This window comes from Oncorhynchus mykiss, chromosome 9 (genome assembly GCF_013265735.2).
Source record: "Oncorhynchus mykiss isolate Arlee chromosome 9, USDA_OmykA_1.1, whole genome shotgun sequence".
Taxonomy (NCBI): domain Eukaryota; kingdom Metazoa; phylum Chordata; class Actinopteri; order Salmoniformes; family Salmonidae; genus Oncorhynchus; species Oncorhynchus mykiss.
In genome coordinates, this window is record NC_048573.1 from 4,302,403 (window position 1) to 4,317,063 (window position 14,661).

General features: G+C 41.4%; 1 protein-coding gene across 1 annotated transcript; it reads left to right on the forward strand.

Moving 5' to 3' along the window:
• The first annotated feature begins 632 nt into the window (after positions 1–632).
• On the forward strand, positions 633–14,661 carry LOC118936692 (butyrophilin subfamily 1 member A1-like). Its single transcript, XM_036989233.1, has 5 exons — positions 633–788; positions 9,153–9,473; positions 10,196–10,480; positions 10,602–10,734; positions 14,643–14,661. The coding sequence occupies exons 1-5, from the start codon at positions 719–721 to the stop codon at positions 14,659–14,661; spliced, it is 828 nt and encodes a 275-aa protein (XP_036845128.1). The 5' UTR covers positions 633–718.

Genomic DNA, 14,661 nt, shown 5'->3' on the forward strand with positions numbered 1-14,661 from the left:
CATTTTCATACTGGGGAGACCTGACGTTCGCGATCTGCCCCTATCTGCAAGCGGGGCCAATCACAACACACCTTATTGTCATCAAAGTTGAACTAACCAATAAGAATGCTTGAACATTAAATACACATTTCTTTAGAGGCAAGTGGAAACATAACCAACCCTGTTACACAGGTGAGAAACCAACATGTTCAGCTGAAATATCATGATTTGGGGATCTTAAATATTCCCTTAAACGCATGTTTCTAAATAAATAAAAACCGTAACTTAGACATGTCTATCTTGTGGGATTCTGTATTTTACACATTTTACATATAGCCATTACCATATATATATGATTAAATATTATCTGATGTTGGCTGTGTGAAGTATCTTAGACATGTCAATCTTCACATCGAAATCGTTGCACTGAGTTGTAGACACAAAAATATAAGCCATTACAGGCGGTGTGTGTGAGATCACTAGTTATTGGGGCGGCGCCCATCCTGCACGTGGGTAAACACTACTCCCTAATGCAGTACCGACCGCTGGGTGTTGACCAATCATATCGAGTGGTTCCCATGACGAATTTGACGCTATGCGATATTCTTCAGCAGAGAGGGAGGAGGGGCATACTTCCCTGCTGCAGGAGAGACAGAGTGTTTGCTGCAGCTCACCGGTCAATGTGTCACGTTGACATGATCCTATAGTTCTACATGACTTCTGTCTTTAACCGGACAATATGAGGATTTATTCGGTCTGCATGTTGTGTTCACTAATTATTATATCATCAACAGCAAGTGACACAGGCGGTAAGTACGTTTTCTAGCTAGTGATAATGTGGGGTTTGCAGTTGTAACGTTACTTTGTAAAACACTGTAGAGTGGAACCGGGTTGGAACCGGGTTGGGTCAAACAACGAATACAAGTCGTATAGCGGCAGAGTAAGATACCAGGTAGAGAGTGAGACATTTAGTTACGTTTTTCTCTCACCACGTTTATTCCGGAAAATGTCTGTCCTCACTCTGGTAGTTATGGACAAACATGAATAAACTACGTGGTGAGTTGATGCCTATTCGTCAACTAGTTGAATTGATCGTGATACTTGTTTGAATGTTAAATGACGAGACGGAGGCATTGATGCGAGTAACCAGGCTTGTTCAGTACGTCACATCACAATCCGGGTATCAGTAATGAACATTTACCAATAGATGGCATCACTGTGCCATTTTACACTCATAACACTACTTTTTATGCGTTGTTTGTTGGTAACCTTGTTATTTACAAAGTTTTAGGACACAGATTCCTGTTGGAACGTTACACAAATTATATCCACCCAGACAATCTGGCCGTGTACCAGGGATGCAAACTGGTCACCTTTAGGCGAAATTCACCGCGTTGAATCCAAGATAGGTGACCAACGTGATTCCTCTAGATCCGATGATAAAAGTTGAGGGGGGGGGGGGGGGGGGGGGCTAATTTGGATCACTACTGTCTGTAAGTGAACGAACGCTTCATAATTCATCAAGGTATTTTTCTTTGTAATCAATGTCTGCAGTAACAAGCTGTGTGTGTGTACACAATGGGGAGAACAAGTAACAAAACATTTCTGTGGGGAATGGCCCTAGCCCTCACCCTCCGATCCAACAGGTCCCAGACGTGCTCAATGGGATTGAGATCCGGGCTCTTCGTTGGCTCTTCGTTGGCCATGGCAGAACACTGACATTCCTGTCTTGCAGGAAATCATGCACAGAACGAGCAGTATGGCTGGTGGCATTGTCATGATGGAGGGTCATGTCAGGATGAGCCTGCAGATAGGGTACCACATGAGGGAGGAGGATGTCTTCCCTGTTGAGATTGCCTGCAATGACAACAAGTTCAGTCCGATGATGCTGTGACACACCGCCCCAGACCATGACGGTCCCTCCACCTCCAAATCGATCCCGCTCCAGAGTACAGGCCTCGGTGTAACGCTCATTCTTTCGACGATAAACGTGAATCCGACCATCATCCCTGGTGAGACAAAACCAAGACTCGTCAGTGAAGAGCACTATTTGCCAGTCCTGTCTGGTCCAGCGACAGTGAGTTTGTGCCCATAGGTGACATTGTTGCCGGTGATGTCTGGTGAGGACCGGCCTTACAACAGGCCGACAAGCCCTCAGTCCAGCCTCTCTCAGCCTATTGCGGACAGTCTGAGCACTGATGGAGGGATTGTGCATTCCTGGTGTAACTCGAGCAGTTGTTGTTGCCATCCTGTACCTGTTGTCGTGGAAATTTCCTCTATTTACCAAATCATGAGCGCAAACCACACACAAGTCAGAGTTAGTTATCAAAGTCCATCTTTAATTATATGAGCTCTATCACAACCCTGTGACTCTCAGATCAATTCAGTGTCTATCAATGAATTCTCTGAGAGCCCCCTCTACATTGCAACTGAGATCCTTTAATAGCAAAGAACACACATAGTCAGACAGCATAGACATAATAAATCGTTCAGCTTTGTCTCCTTACCTAAACCCAGAACCATAAACCAATCCTCCATATCAACAGGCATATATCAAATTGTCATTTAGATACAACCAATTCTAAATACAACCAATTCTAAATACAACCAATCCTGGACAAGCTCACGGGGAGCGTAGAATGATTCCAGACACTGCCATCCTCCTCTCCCCGATGGGAAAAGTAGGGAGTGACTGGCACACAGACACAGTGGAGCAAAAGATATGTTTACACATGATGACACCTTGACCTCTCCCCTCTCTGCGGCCCATGCAACTTAGTCTTGACATAGAACAGATAACTGCCAATGGCCACCACTATAGTACAACAAAATACATTCTTATGAGAAATAACTCTTAAGCATATCATGAAAATAAAACATCTTATCTATGTTACCACCTAATTCTGATTAATCCCCAACATTCCCCTCTCAAGGGACTCAGTCCCTTCTGAAGAATCAGAATAGTAACATGGCACCTTACTAACAGTAGTTGCAGAGTATATATACACAATTAAAAATCCATAATCACAATTTAAAGATAAAGAATCAAATCCCTTCAATGTAAGTATTCACCCTTCAGAAACTGAGTTTACAATGTTTATACCATAATACAGACTTGCACCTGTTTAAACATTCAGAATAATACATTTGAGTAAAAATTAAAATAACAAAACATGTAAATGCTCCCAAAATTACAAGAGAACCCATGTCTAAACACAGGCCTCCTCACAACATATAGGACAGACATCCCTCTAAGTCCTCATGCTCAGAAATATACTTAGGAATAGAGAATAGGTCATTGAAATCATTCATATTCCAAATCATAAGTAACAACCCAACTATTTATCAAACCAATATTTAGAATAGCACTCCTCAGTGATTCAAATGTGTCTTATCACTCAAAGTAAAAACCTCAATGTAACACACATCAATGTTAGCAGATTTACATTCAGTATAATTAACCCATAATTCTACTATTAACTTTTTTAAATCATGATTATAATACAGATCAGTATCTCAATGCATTCTTAATCTAAATTACTACAATTTACATGGTGTAGACATCTTCAATCAACCTGATACCACAAAAGTATAAACTATTTTAATGGCACAGTTGACCAACCCCCCTCAGGCACGGCATCTTCTGGCATCTTCGTTTTTCGTCAGATATCTTTACAGTTCAAAGTGGACGGCCCATGATAATGTCCCAATTTCAATGTCTCATCTTTACCACTCATGTCTTGTCCATTCGTCCACCAATATACCAGCATCATAAGAAAATGTTAGAACAGATCTTTCTCCATGATCACTCCAAGTGGACTCTCACAGTACGAGAGCTTAGATCTGATACTGTACACCAATATCTGGCTTGGTTCTTTTCTCTCGGTAGAAGTGGTTTGGAAAGCCTCCTTCAATGCCTTTGTCTCTCTTCTTCAGCCAGTTAGAGGGGGTTTTGAGGTACACACACACCATTCGGTCCAAATGATCTCTTCCATGCATTAAGATACCGTCTGATGTCACCCTTCATGATAACCTCGAAAGAACAGATCAGAACAACAGTTTAGTTCAGTTCATTAACTACATGATAAATGATTACTTTTACCAATTATTCTTAATACACATATCTAAACATATTTCACAGAGAATATTGAAACTATTCTTTCAAATTGGTTTATACTCCCCATCTCACTGTCAACTCCATCGTAGAGCCCAGGATCAAGAAATTAGACCTATACCCCTCGGGAATAGAACAAAACAAACACAACAATACAATACACCCAACAATACAATACACCCAACAATACAATACACTCAACAATACAATACACTCAACAATACAATACACCCAACAATACAATACACTCAACAATACAATACACTCCTTCACATATCACTTAAGGTGTATAACTTCAATTCAAACCCTCAAACTGAATCCTCCCCCATGTTTTACACACATCTCTCCGTATGAGAGTAATGTAAAACAAAACAAAAAAATATAAAACATTTCAACTAACCTAATCAAATTAAAATCAAATCAAATCAAATGTATTTATATAGCCCTTCATACATCAGCTGATATCTCAAAGTGCTGTACAGAAACCCAGCCTAAAACCCCAAACAGCAAGCAATGCAGGTGTAGAAGCACGGTGGCTAGGAAAAACTCCCTAGAAAGGCCAAAACCTAGGAAGAAACCTAGAGAGGAACCAGGCTATGTGGGGTGGCTAGTCCTCTTCTGGCTGTGCCGGGTGGAGATTATAACAAAACATGGCCAAGATGTTCAAATGTTCATAAATGACCAGCATAGTCGAATAATAATGAGGCAGAACAGTTGAAACTGGAGCAGCAGCACAGCCAGGTGGACTGGGGACAGCAAGGAGTCATCATGTCAGGTAGTCCTGGGGCGTGGTCCTAGGGCTCAGGTCCTCCGAGAGAGAGAAAGAAAGAGAGGAGAGAATTAGAGAACGCACACTTAGATTCACACAGGACACCGAATAGGACACCGAAAATCACTAAACTGAAGAAAAAATGATTTAACCCCTATGGTCATAGGAAAATAGACTTAAAGCAGCATATCCTTAGTTAAAAGCAATACCCTTCACAGTGGTCCAAATTACAAATATGGCTAAGAAACATATTTACAAATTTTGAAAGCAGTATTACAAATGACCATACATTTATTTTCCAAATGGATTTCCAATGCGGGTGATCAAGCCACAACGGAAAGTCAGAAGGTCATAGGTCATACAAAACCCTTCAAAACAGTGTTATGCACTATATGAAACAATTTGCAAACAATAATCAACTAGTTTCAAACATTTTCGTATTTCCATGTTCCCAGAACATTCCTTTATCAAAAGAATTTGCGTGTGTAATAAAAAGTCAGAAAATAAAATAAAAAGTGCCCCTTTAATGCCTTTGCATTACCACAAAAAACATCCCGGCCCCCTCCAATGTGGTAGTTTATGGCCTCAATTTCACACTCTCCCCAAGAGTATAGTCCCTGGAAACATTCCAGAGAGAGACAGTGAAATATCAATTTACCTAGAGAAAACACCAAAACACTTAGTATTCATTACACTACATCGATTCAGAACCTCAAACGTGAACTATAAACCAAACCTAATGATAATTCCACTGTTCCTCAAATCATTAATCATAAGTTTTAATCACCATCAATGTATATGTATGATACAATGTTCAATTAAGTTAAATCAACTCCAAAAAAACCTTTTAATCAGCAACCTAATAATTTCAATCTGTTGATATAAATTTAGTCAAAACCAATCCTGATTTTTTTAAACAAATCTAAAATCTTTCAAAAGTCGGTGCTGTCTCATCTAAAAATAAACTTAATTTTTTCCCCCACAGATATCCACAAAAACTCAATACTGTTCAGCACATCCATTAATGATCCTCCTTTAGTCTGTACAGGGTCTGAAGTTCCAATGTATGCAGATGATACAGTGATAAATTCATGCAAATAACAAACTACACAAGAACTCACTACTATAATGATTCAGATGACAAAATTGCTCAGAGACTCATGTTTACATCTCAATAAAATAAAACACAGTCTGCATGTTCCTCAAAAAACAAGTACTGATGGAAAAAGCTCCTGGTGGTATCTGATTTTAAGTGCCAAGGCATCATACTTGATTCCAACCTTTGTTTTAAAAAGCAAATAATAAAGGAACTCAAATACCAAATTCAACCTAGCTAATTTCCCAAAACATATGAAATTGTTTGGACTTATTGCGGTAACACTATAATTAAAATCTATGATACTCCCCCAATTAACATATTAGTTTAGTCTTCTGCCAACAGGCTCTCATACTACTCAATCCAGCAATCACCTTTAATGACCTGACATTGTTCCGCATAATGGAAACATACCATAACGTTAGACTACATGAACTTTCCTGCTCAAATTAACTGGTGTTACTTAAACAATCAAACCAAGAATCAATAACCATCAGAATCTATTCTTACAATGTTTTATGATTCAGACATCCAGTCTCCCACAAATCTATGATGCCCACCTAGCGAATCAGCTGTTAGAAATACAGAAAAAAATGTACCTCAACGGTCAAAACAATTAGAGTAAGGTTATTGTATATTCAAACTAATAACGCAAATGTACGTTATTCTACAACAATCTACCTGCCTCCAGCAACTTTCCCTGACAATTAGTAGCCAACATAGCAACTAACTCTCTTCCATACTTTCAGCCCAACTTTCCTATTTCTTTTTCCCATTGGGCAAAAATATAACCCCTCTCATTTCAACGTTTTTCCTTACCTCTATCGTAAGATTAAAACCCCAACTTTATAACTTCCTCTTCGCTCTCCACACTTATGAAATGTATCCTATTTCTTTAGAAATAACACGCGCAGCGCCAAAATTATAACATGCGTCAGTCAATCAATAAGAATGAAAAACATTTCAGTAACCACTTTCTATCGCCATTCTCTCCCCGCTATCATTCAGAGTGTCTTTAACTTAGCTAACTGTCTCCTCTATTGATACAGTAATTTAAATACGACTCAATTCTCAATTACATTATTCCAGCAGATAATTTAGTGAACAGACATCGTCTTGCATCAGAATTCCCTTCGTTATTATTTTAAGTTGAATTAGTCTATCAATTTAACCTAAACAATCTATTGAAAACGTTCAGTTTATCCCTTCTATCAATGTGAACCAAACAAGCTATTAAAAAAAAAACTGTTTATTCAAATAAATCCCACAACTTCTCTCATACTGAGAAGAAAAATTATAACATGTTCAGACCTTAAGGGCAGTTTAATTTAAAATGTTTCACCCAGACGGAGATAATCCAATAAGAGTTTTATAGTTACATCGTTAGGGTAAAATAACCAAAAGTGGACACACTAATCAGTTGCTAGAGCTCAATTTCCCAGATTTTGTAGATTATTTTAATAGTGCTTAAAAACTTCATCTTTATCAAATTATCCATTTAAGATACCAACTCAAAACCTACGTACGTCTACGAATGGGTGGTTTAAATTGTATCTAATCATTCTCAGCATTACTTTATCAAATCTCTAGTAATTGATTATACACACATACAATTTATCATAATTTCAAAACTTAAATCTTAGGTACTCACACAGAACTTTCAGGATCACCCACACAGGATTTGTCAGACGTCCACACAGAACATCAGAAAAAAGGTTTGCCCACACAGTCAACCCAGCTCACACAGAACGGTCCGACAACTATTACCTAGTGATCCCATAACAAAATACTCACACAGAGTAACCCTAGGGCATACCTGGCTAGCACATTTAAAATAATTGGAATTCACCACATCTGAGGGTCACTTAGACAAATCACACAAACGCACAGAATGAGGTCCTTCTTCCAATAGGGCTTCTCCAAGTGCCGTGTTTCACCTAGAACACACAGACCCCCTGGCCTCTATATCCTCTATTTACCAAAATCATGAGCGCAAACCACACACAAGTCAGAGTTAGTTATCAAAGTCCATCTTTAATTATATGAGCTCTATCACAACCCTGTGACTCTCAGATCAATTCAGTGTCTATCAATGAATTCTCTGAGAGACCCCTCTACATTGCAACTGAGATCCTTTAATAGCAAAGAACACACATAGTCAGACAGCATAGACATAATAAATCGTTCAGCTTTGTCTCCTTACTCAAACCCAGAACCATAAACCAATCCTCCATATCAACAGGCATATAACAAATTGTCATTTAGATACAACCAATCCTGTACAAGCTCACGGGGAGCGTAGAATGATTCCAGACACTGCCATCCTCCTCTCCCCGATGGGAAAAGTAGGGAGTGACTGGCACACAGACACAGTGGAGCAAAAGATATGTTTACACATGATGACACCTTGACCTCTCCCCTCTCTGCGGCCCATGCAACTTAGTCTTGACATAGAACAGATAACTGCCAATGGCCACCACTATAGTACAACAAAATACATTCTTATGAGAAATAACTCATAAGCATATCATGAAAATAAAACATCTTATCTATGTTACCACCTAATTCTGATTATTCCCCAACACTGTCCTGCAGGTGTGATGTTCGGATGTACCGATCCTGTGCAGGTGTTGTTACACGTGGTCTGCCACTGCGAGAGTTGATCAGCTGTCCGTCCTGTCTCCCTGTAGCACCGTCTTAGCACTGTCTCACAATACGGACTTTGCAATTTATTGCCCTGGCCATGTCTGCAGTTCTCATGCCTCCTTGCAGCAGTCCTCATGCCTCCTTGCAGCAGTCCTCATGCCTCCTTGCAGCAGTCCTCATGCCTCCTTGCAGCAGTCCTCATGCCTCCTTGCAGCAGTCCTCATGCCTCCTTGCAGCAGTCCTCATGCCTCCTTGCAGCAGTCCTCATGCCTCATTGCAGCAGTCCTCATGCCTCCTTGCAGCAGTCCTCATGCACGTTCACCCAGATGAACAGCGTGCATGTTCATTAATTGTTCATGGTTCTTTGAACAAGCATGGAAAACAGTGTTTACAACCCTTTTACAATGAAGATCTGTGATGTTATTTGGATTTTTACAATGTATCTTTAAAAGACAGCGTCCTGAAAAAGGGACGTTTCTTTTTTTGCTGAATATGTCTTGCTTTGTCTCAAAGTATATGAATCTGTAATCTGTTTTTCTCACGGACAGTTCAACCCATTGTGGCCTTAGTTGGTGATGACGTCATCCTGCCTTGCACCTTGAGACACACCGTCAGCGCTGTGCATCAGTCAGTAGAGTGGCAGAGACCGGACCTAAAACCAAAAGAGGTCCATCTTTACAGAGATGAGAAGGACGATCTGGTGCTCCAGAATCCAGTCTTCAGGGGAAGGACGTCACTGTTCAAAGAGGAACTAGAGAACGGCAACACTAGTTTAAAGTTGACCAGAGTGAAACTCTCTGATGCTGGAAACTACACCTGTTACATTCCACTGCTGGACCACCAGAAAACCATCATTCAACTCCTTGTTGGTGAGTCAACACACCTGCTGACCACCCAAACCCCCTTAGGAGACAGATCTCATGAAATCAAGGGTGAGTTCAATGTCAAGTCCATTGCATGATGAGTATTAGTTCCATACTGTAGATTGGTTAGACTACATACTTACCTTAACCCAAGTCCATGTACAATGCTGTGATCTATTGTTAGTTCCTCTTTTAATTTAAAGGTCCAAGAATATCAACAAACCCTTGTGTTATATTTAAGCAATAAGGCCCGAGGGGGTGTGGTACATGGCCGATATATCACGGCTATGGCCTGTCCTTATGCACGATACAGCCATTAGCCGTGGTATATTGGCCGTATACTACTAACCCTGTGTTGCCTTATTGCTGTTGTAAACTGGTTACCAAGGTAACAGAACAGGTTACCAAGGTAACAGAACAGGTTACCAAGGTAACAGAACAGGTTACCAAGGTAACATAACAGTTAAAAAGTATTGTTTTGTCATACCTGTGGTATACGGTCTGATATCACAAACATTATAAACTAGGTGGTTTGAGCCCTGAATGCTGATTGGCTGAAAGCTGTGGTATACGGTCTGATATCACAAACATTATAAACTAGGTGGTTTGAGCCCTGAATGCTGACTGGCTGAAAGCTGTTGTATATGGTCTGATATCACAAACATTATAAACTAGGTGGTTTGAGCCCTGAATGCTGATTGGCTGAAAGCCGTGGGATATCTGTATAGGTGCTGTGTCCAGACCAGTTATCATCATTGAGAGAATGGAAGGCGATGAGGTGGTCCTGCGGTGTGAGGCTGAAGGCTGCTACCCAGAGCCTGTCATGGAGTGGTGTGACGCTCAGGGACGTGTCCTCCCTGCTGCTGGACCTACAGAGACGTCCAGAGACCGTGAAGGCTGCTACACTGTGACAAGCCATGTCATCGTCCCGAACTCTGACAACAACACCTTCACCTGTCGCGTTCAACAGTTGGAGATCAAACACATGAAGGAGAGACAGGTTCATGTTCCAGGTGAGAGTCTGTTTTGGATATTTGAATGAAGGCACTACCTGTAAAAAATGTCCTGTTTTAAAAGTCCTTTCATGTGTAATAAGCATTAGGTATTGTAATAATTCTACATCCTGTGTTTCAGATCAAATGTTTCCTAAGACGTGTCATTCCTGCTGGCTGACAGTTCTTGGAGCAGTTCTTGGAGCAGTTCTTGTTGAAGCTGTAGCTGGAGGTCTCTACTTGTTGATAAGAAAAGGACATAGACCTTCAGAAAGGTAAGTCACACTTCCTGGTGTGGTAGTGTTATGGGGTGGAGCTACTTCCTGGTGTGGTAGTGTTATGGGGTGGAGCTACTTCCTCGTGTGGTAGTGTTATGGGGTGGAGCTACTTCCTCGTGTGGTAGTGTTATGGGGTGGAGCTACTTCCTCGTGTGGTAGTGTTATGGGGTGGGGCTACTTCCTGGTGTGGTAGTGTTATGGGGTGGGGCTACTTCCTGGTGTGGTAGTGTTTTGTGGTGGGGCTACTTCCTGGTGTGGTAGTGTTTTGTGGTGGAGTTACTTCCGGGTGTGGTAGTGCTACTTCCTGGTGTGGTATTGTTACTTCCTGGTGTGGTAGTGTTATGGGGTGGAGCTACTTCCTGGTGTGGTAGTGTTATGGGGTGGAGTTACTTCCTGGTGTGGTAGTGTTATGGGGTGGAGTTACTTCCTGGTGTGGTATTGTTACTTCCTGGTGTGGTAGTGTTATGTGGTGGAGTTACTTCCTGGTGTGGTAGTGTTACTTCCTGGTGTGGTAGTGTTACTTCCTGGTGTGGTAGTGTTACTTCCTGGTGTGGTAGTGTTATGGGGTGGAGTTACTTCCTGGTGTGGTAGTGTTACTTCCTGGTGTGGTAGTGTTATGGGGTGGAGTTACTTCCTGGTGTGGTAGTGTTACTTCCTGGTGTGGTAGTGTTACTTCCTGGTGTGGTAGTGTTACTTCCTGGTGTGGTAGTGTTATGTGGTGGATCTACTACTTTATCACCTGAAGGTACCATGTTCATCTGTACAAACAATAGTACACTAGTATAAACACCATGGGACCACGCAGCCGTCATACCGCTCACGAAGGAGACGCGTTCTGTCTCCCAGAGATGAACGTACTTTGGTGCGAAAAAAGTGCAAATCAATCTCAGAACTACAGCAAACGACCTTGGGAAGATGCTGGAGGAAACAGGTACAAAATAATCTATTTCCACAGTAAAACTATTCCTATAGCGACAACCTGAAAGGCCGCTCAGCAAGGAAGAAGCCACTGCTCCAAAACTGGCATAAAAAAAGCCAAACTACGGTTTGTTACTGCACATGGGGACAAAGACCTTACTTTGGTCTGATGAAACAAAAATAGAACTGTTTGGCCATAATGACCATCGTTATGTTTGGAGGAAAAGGGGGAGGCTTGCAAGCCAAAGAATAAATGGCATCATGAGGGAGGAAAATGATGTGGATATTATGAAGCAACATCTCAAGACATCAGTCAGGAAGTTAAAACTTCGTCGCAAATGGGTCTTCCAAATGGACAATGACCCCATGCAGACTTCCAAAGTTGTGGCAAAATGGCTTAAGGACAACAAAGTCAAGGTATTGGAGTGGCCATCAAAGCCCTGACCTCAATCCTGTAGAAAATTTGTGGGCAGAACTGAAAAAGGCTACCCAAAACATTTGTTGTGAGAAGCTTGTGGAAGGCTACCTGAAACATTTGACCCAAGTCAAACAATTTAAAGGCAATGCTACCAAATACTAACTGACTACAGACTTCAACTGTAAGGTAGAATTCTGCCTAAGTGGCAGGCCCAGAGAGCAAATCAAGTGCACCTATAGGCCTACCGCTGGCCAATCAGATAACTCAGATGAATGTCTGCATGGTTTATTCATGCCATAGGCTGTTAAACAAAGGCTCTAACACGCATCAAATACTGTGAGATTTCAAAACCATGACGAGAGAGACTCAACCAACACAGTAAAGAGCTGCTGCTTTTATGAGTAAATTCACATGTTGTTATTCAGCACTGTCTTAGTTCAACACTTTTATAAGATAAGATCTTCCTACTTCCACTCACGCTACAACCACCACTGTAGCTGTAATGAATGAGTACAACCACCACTGTAGCTGTAATGAATGAGTACAACCACCACTGTAGCTGTACTGAGTACAACCACCACTGTAGCTGTACTGAGTACAACCACCACTGTAGCTGTAATGAATGAGTACAACCACCACTGTAGCTGTAATGAATGAGTACAACCACCACTGTAGCTGTACTGAATGAGTACAACCACCACTGTAGCTGTACTGAATGAGTACAACCACCACTGTAGCTGTAATGAATGAGTACAACCACCACTGTAGCTGTAATGAATGAGTACAACCACCACTGTAGCTGTAATGAATGAGTACAACCACCCCTGTAGCTGTAATGAATGAGTACAACCACCACTGTAGCTGTAATGAGTACAACCACCACTGTAGCTGTACTGAGTACAACCACCACTGTAGCTGTACTGAATGAGTACAACCACCACTGTAGCTGTACTGAATGAGTACAACCACCACTGTAGCTGTAATGAATGAGTACAACCACCACTGTAGCTGTAATGAATGAGTACAACCACCACTGTAGCTGTAATGAATGAGTACAACCACCACTGTAGCTGTAATGAATGAGTACAACCACCACTGTAGCTGTAATGAATGAGTACAACCACCACTGTAGCTGTAATGAATGAGTACAACCACCACTGTAGCTGTACTGAGTACAACCACCACTGTAGCTGTACTGAGTACAACCACCACTGTAGCTGTACTGAATGAGTACAACCACCACTGTAGCTGTAATGAATGAGTACAACCACCACTGTAGCTGTAATGAATGAGTACAACCACCACTGTAGCTGTAATGAATGAGTACAACCACCACTGTAGCTGTAATGAATGAGTACAACCACCACTGTAGCTGTAATGAATGAGTACAACCACCACTGTAGCTGTAATGAATGAGTACAACCACCACTGTAGCTGTAATGAATGAGTACAACCACCACTGTAGCTGTAATGAATGAGTACAACCACCACTGTAGCTGTAATGAGTACAACCACCACTGTAGCTGTACTGAGTACAACCACCACTGTAGCTGTACTGAATGAGTACAACCACCACTGTAGCTGTAATGAGTACAACCACCACTGTAGCTGTAATGAATGAGTACAACCACCACTGTAGCTGTAATGAATGAGGACAGCCACCACTGTAGCTGTAATGAGTACAACCACCACTGTAGCTGTAATGAATGAGTACAACCACCACTGTAGCGGTAATGAATGAGTACAACCACCACTGTAGCTGTAATGAATGAGTACAACCACCACTGTAGCTGTAATGAATGAGTACAACCACCACTGTAGCTGTAATGAATGAGTACAACCACCACTGTAGCTGTAATGAATGAGTACAACCACCACTGTAGCTGTAATGAATGAGGACAACCACCACTGTAGCTGTAATGAATGAGTACAACCACCCCTGTAGCTGTAATGAATGAGGACAACCACCCCTGTAGCTGTAATGAATGAGTACAACCACCCCTGTAGCTGTAATGAATGAGTACAACCACCACTGTAGCTGTAATGAATGAGTACAACCACCACTGTAGCTGTAATGAATGAGGACAACCACCACTGTAGCTGTAATGAATGAGTACAACCACCACTGTAGCTGTAATGAATGAGGACAACCACCACTGTAGCTGTAATGAATGAGTACAACCACCACTGTAGCTGTAATGAGTACAACCACCACTGTAGCTGTAATGAATGAGTACAACCACCCCTGTAGCTGTAATGAATGAGTACAACCACCACTGTAGCTGTAATGAATGAGTACAACCACCACTGTAGCTGTAATGAATGAGGACAGTTCTGTTAGTTGACTGATCATGTGAGGTTCTATTAGACAGTTCTGTTAGTTGACTGATCATGTGAGGTTCTATTAGACAGTTCTGTTAGTTGACTGATCATGTGAGGTTCTATTAGACAGTTCTGTTAGTTGACTGATCATGTGAGGTTCTATTAGACAGTTCTGTTAGTTGACTGATCATGTGAGGTTCTATTAGACAGTTCTGTTCTAATCCTGTCTCTCATCCCGTTTAAACAGGAAGCGTGGACGTCAGTAA

Coding starts and splice junctions, on each gene's coding strand:
- LOC118936692 (XM_036989233.1), top strand. CDS start 719: ATGAGGATTTATTCGGTCTGCATGTTGTGTTCACTAATTATTATATCA. Junction 789..9,152: donor AACAGCAAGTGACACAGGCG/GTAAGTACGTTT, acceptor TCTCACGGACAG/TTCAACCCATTGTGGCCTTA. Junction 9,474..10,195: donor CATCATTCAACTCCTTGTTG/GTGAGTCAACAC, acceptor ATATCTGTATAG/GTGCTGTGTCCAGACCAGTT.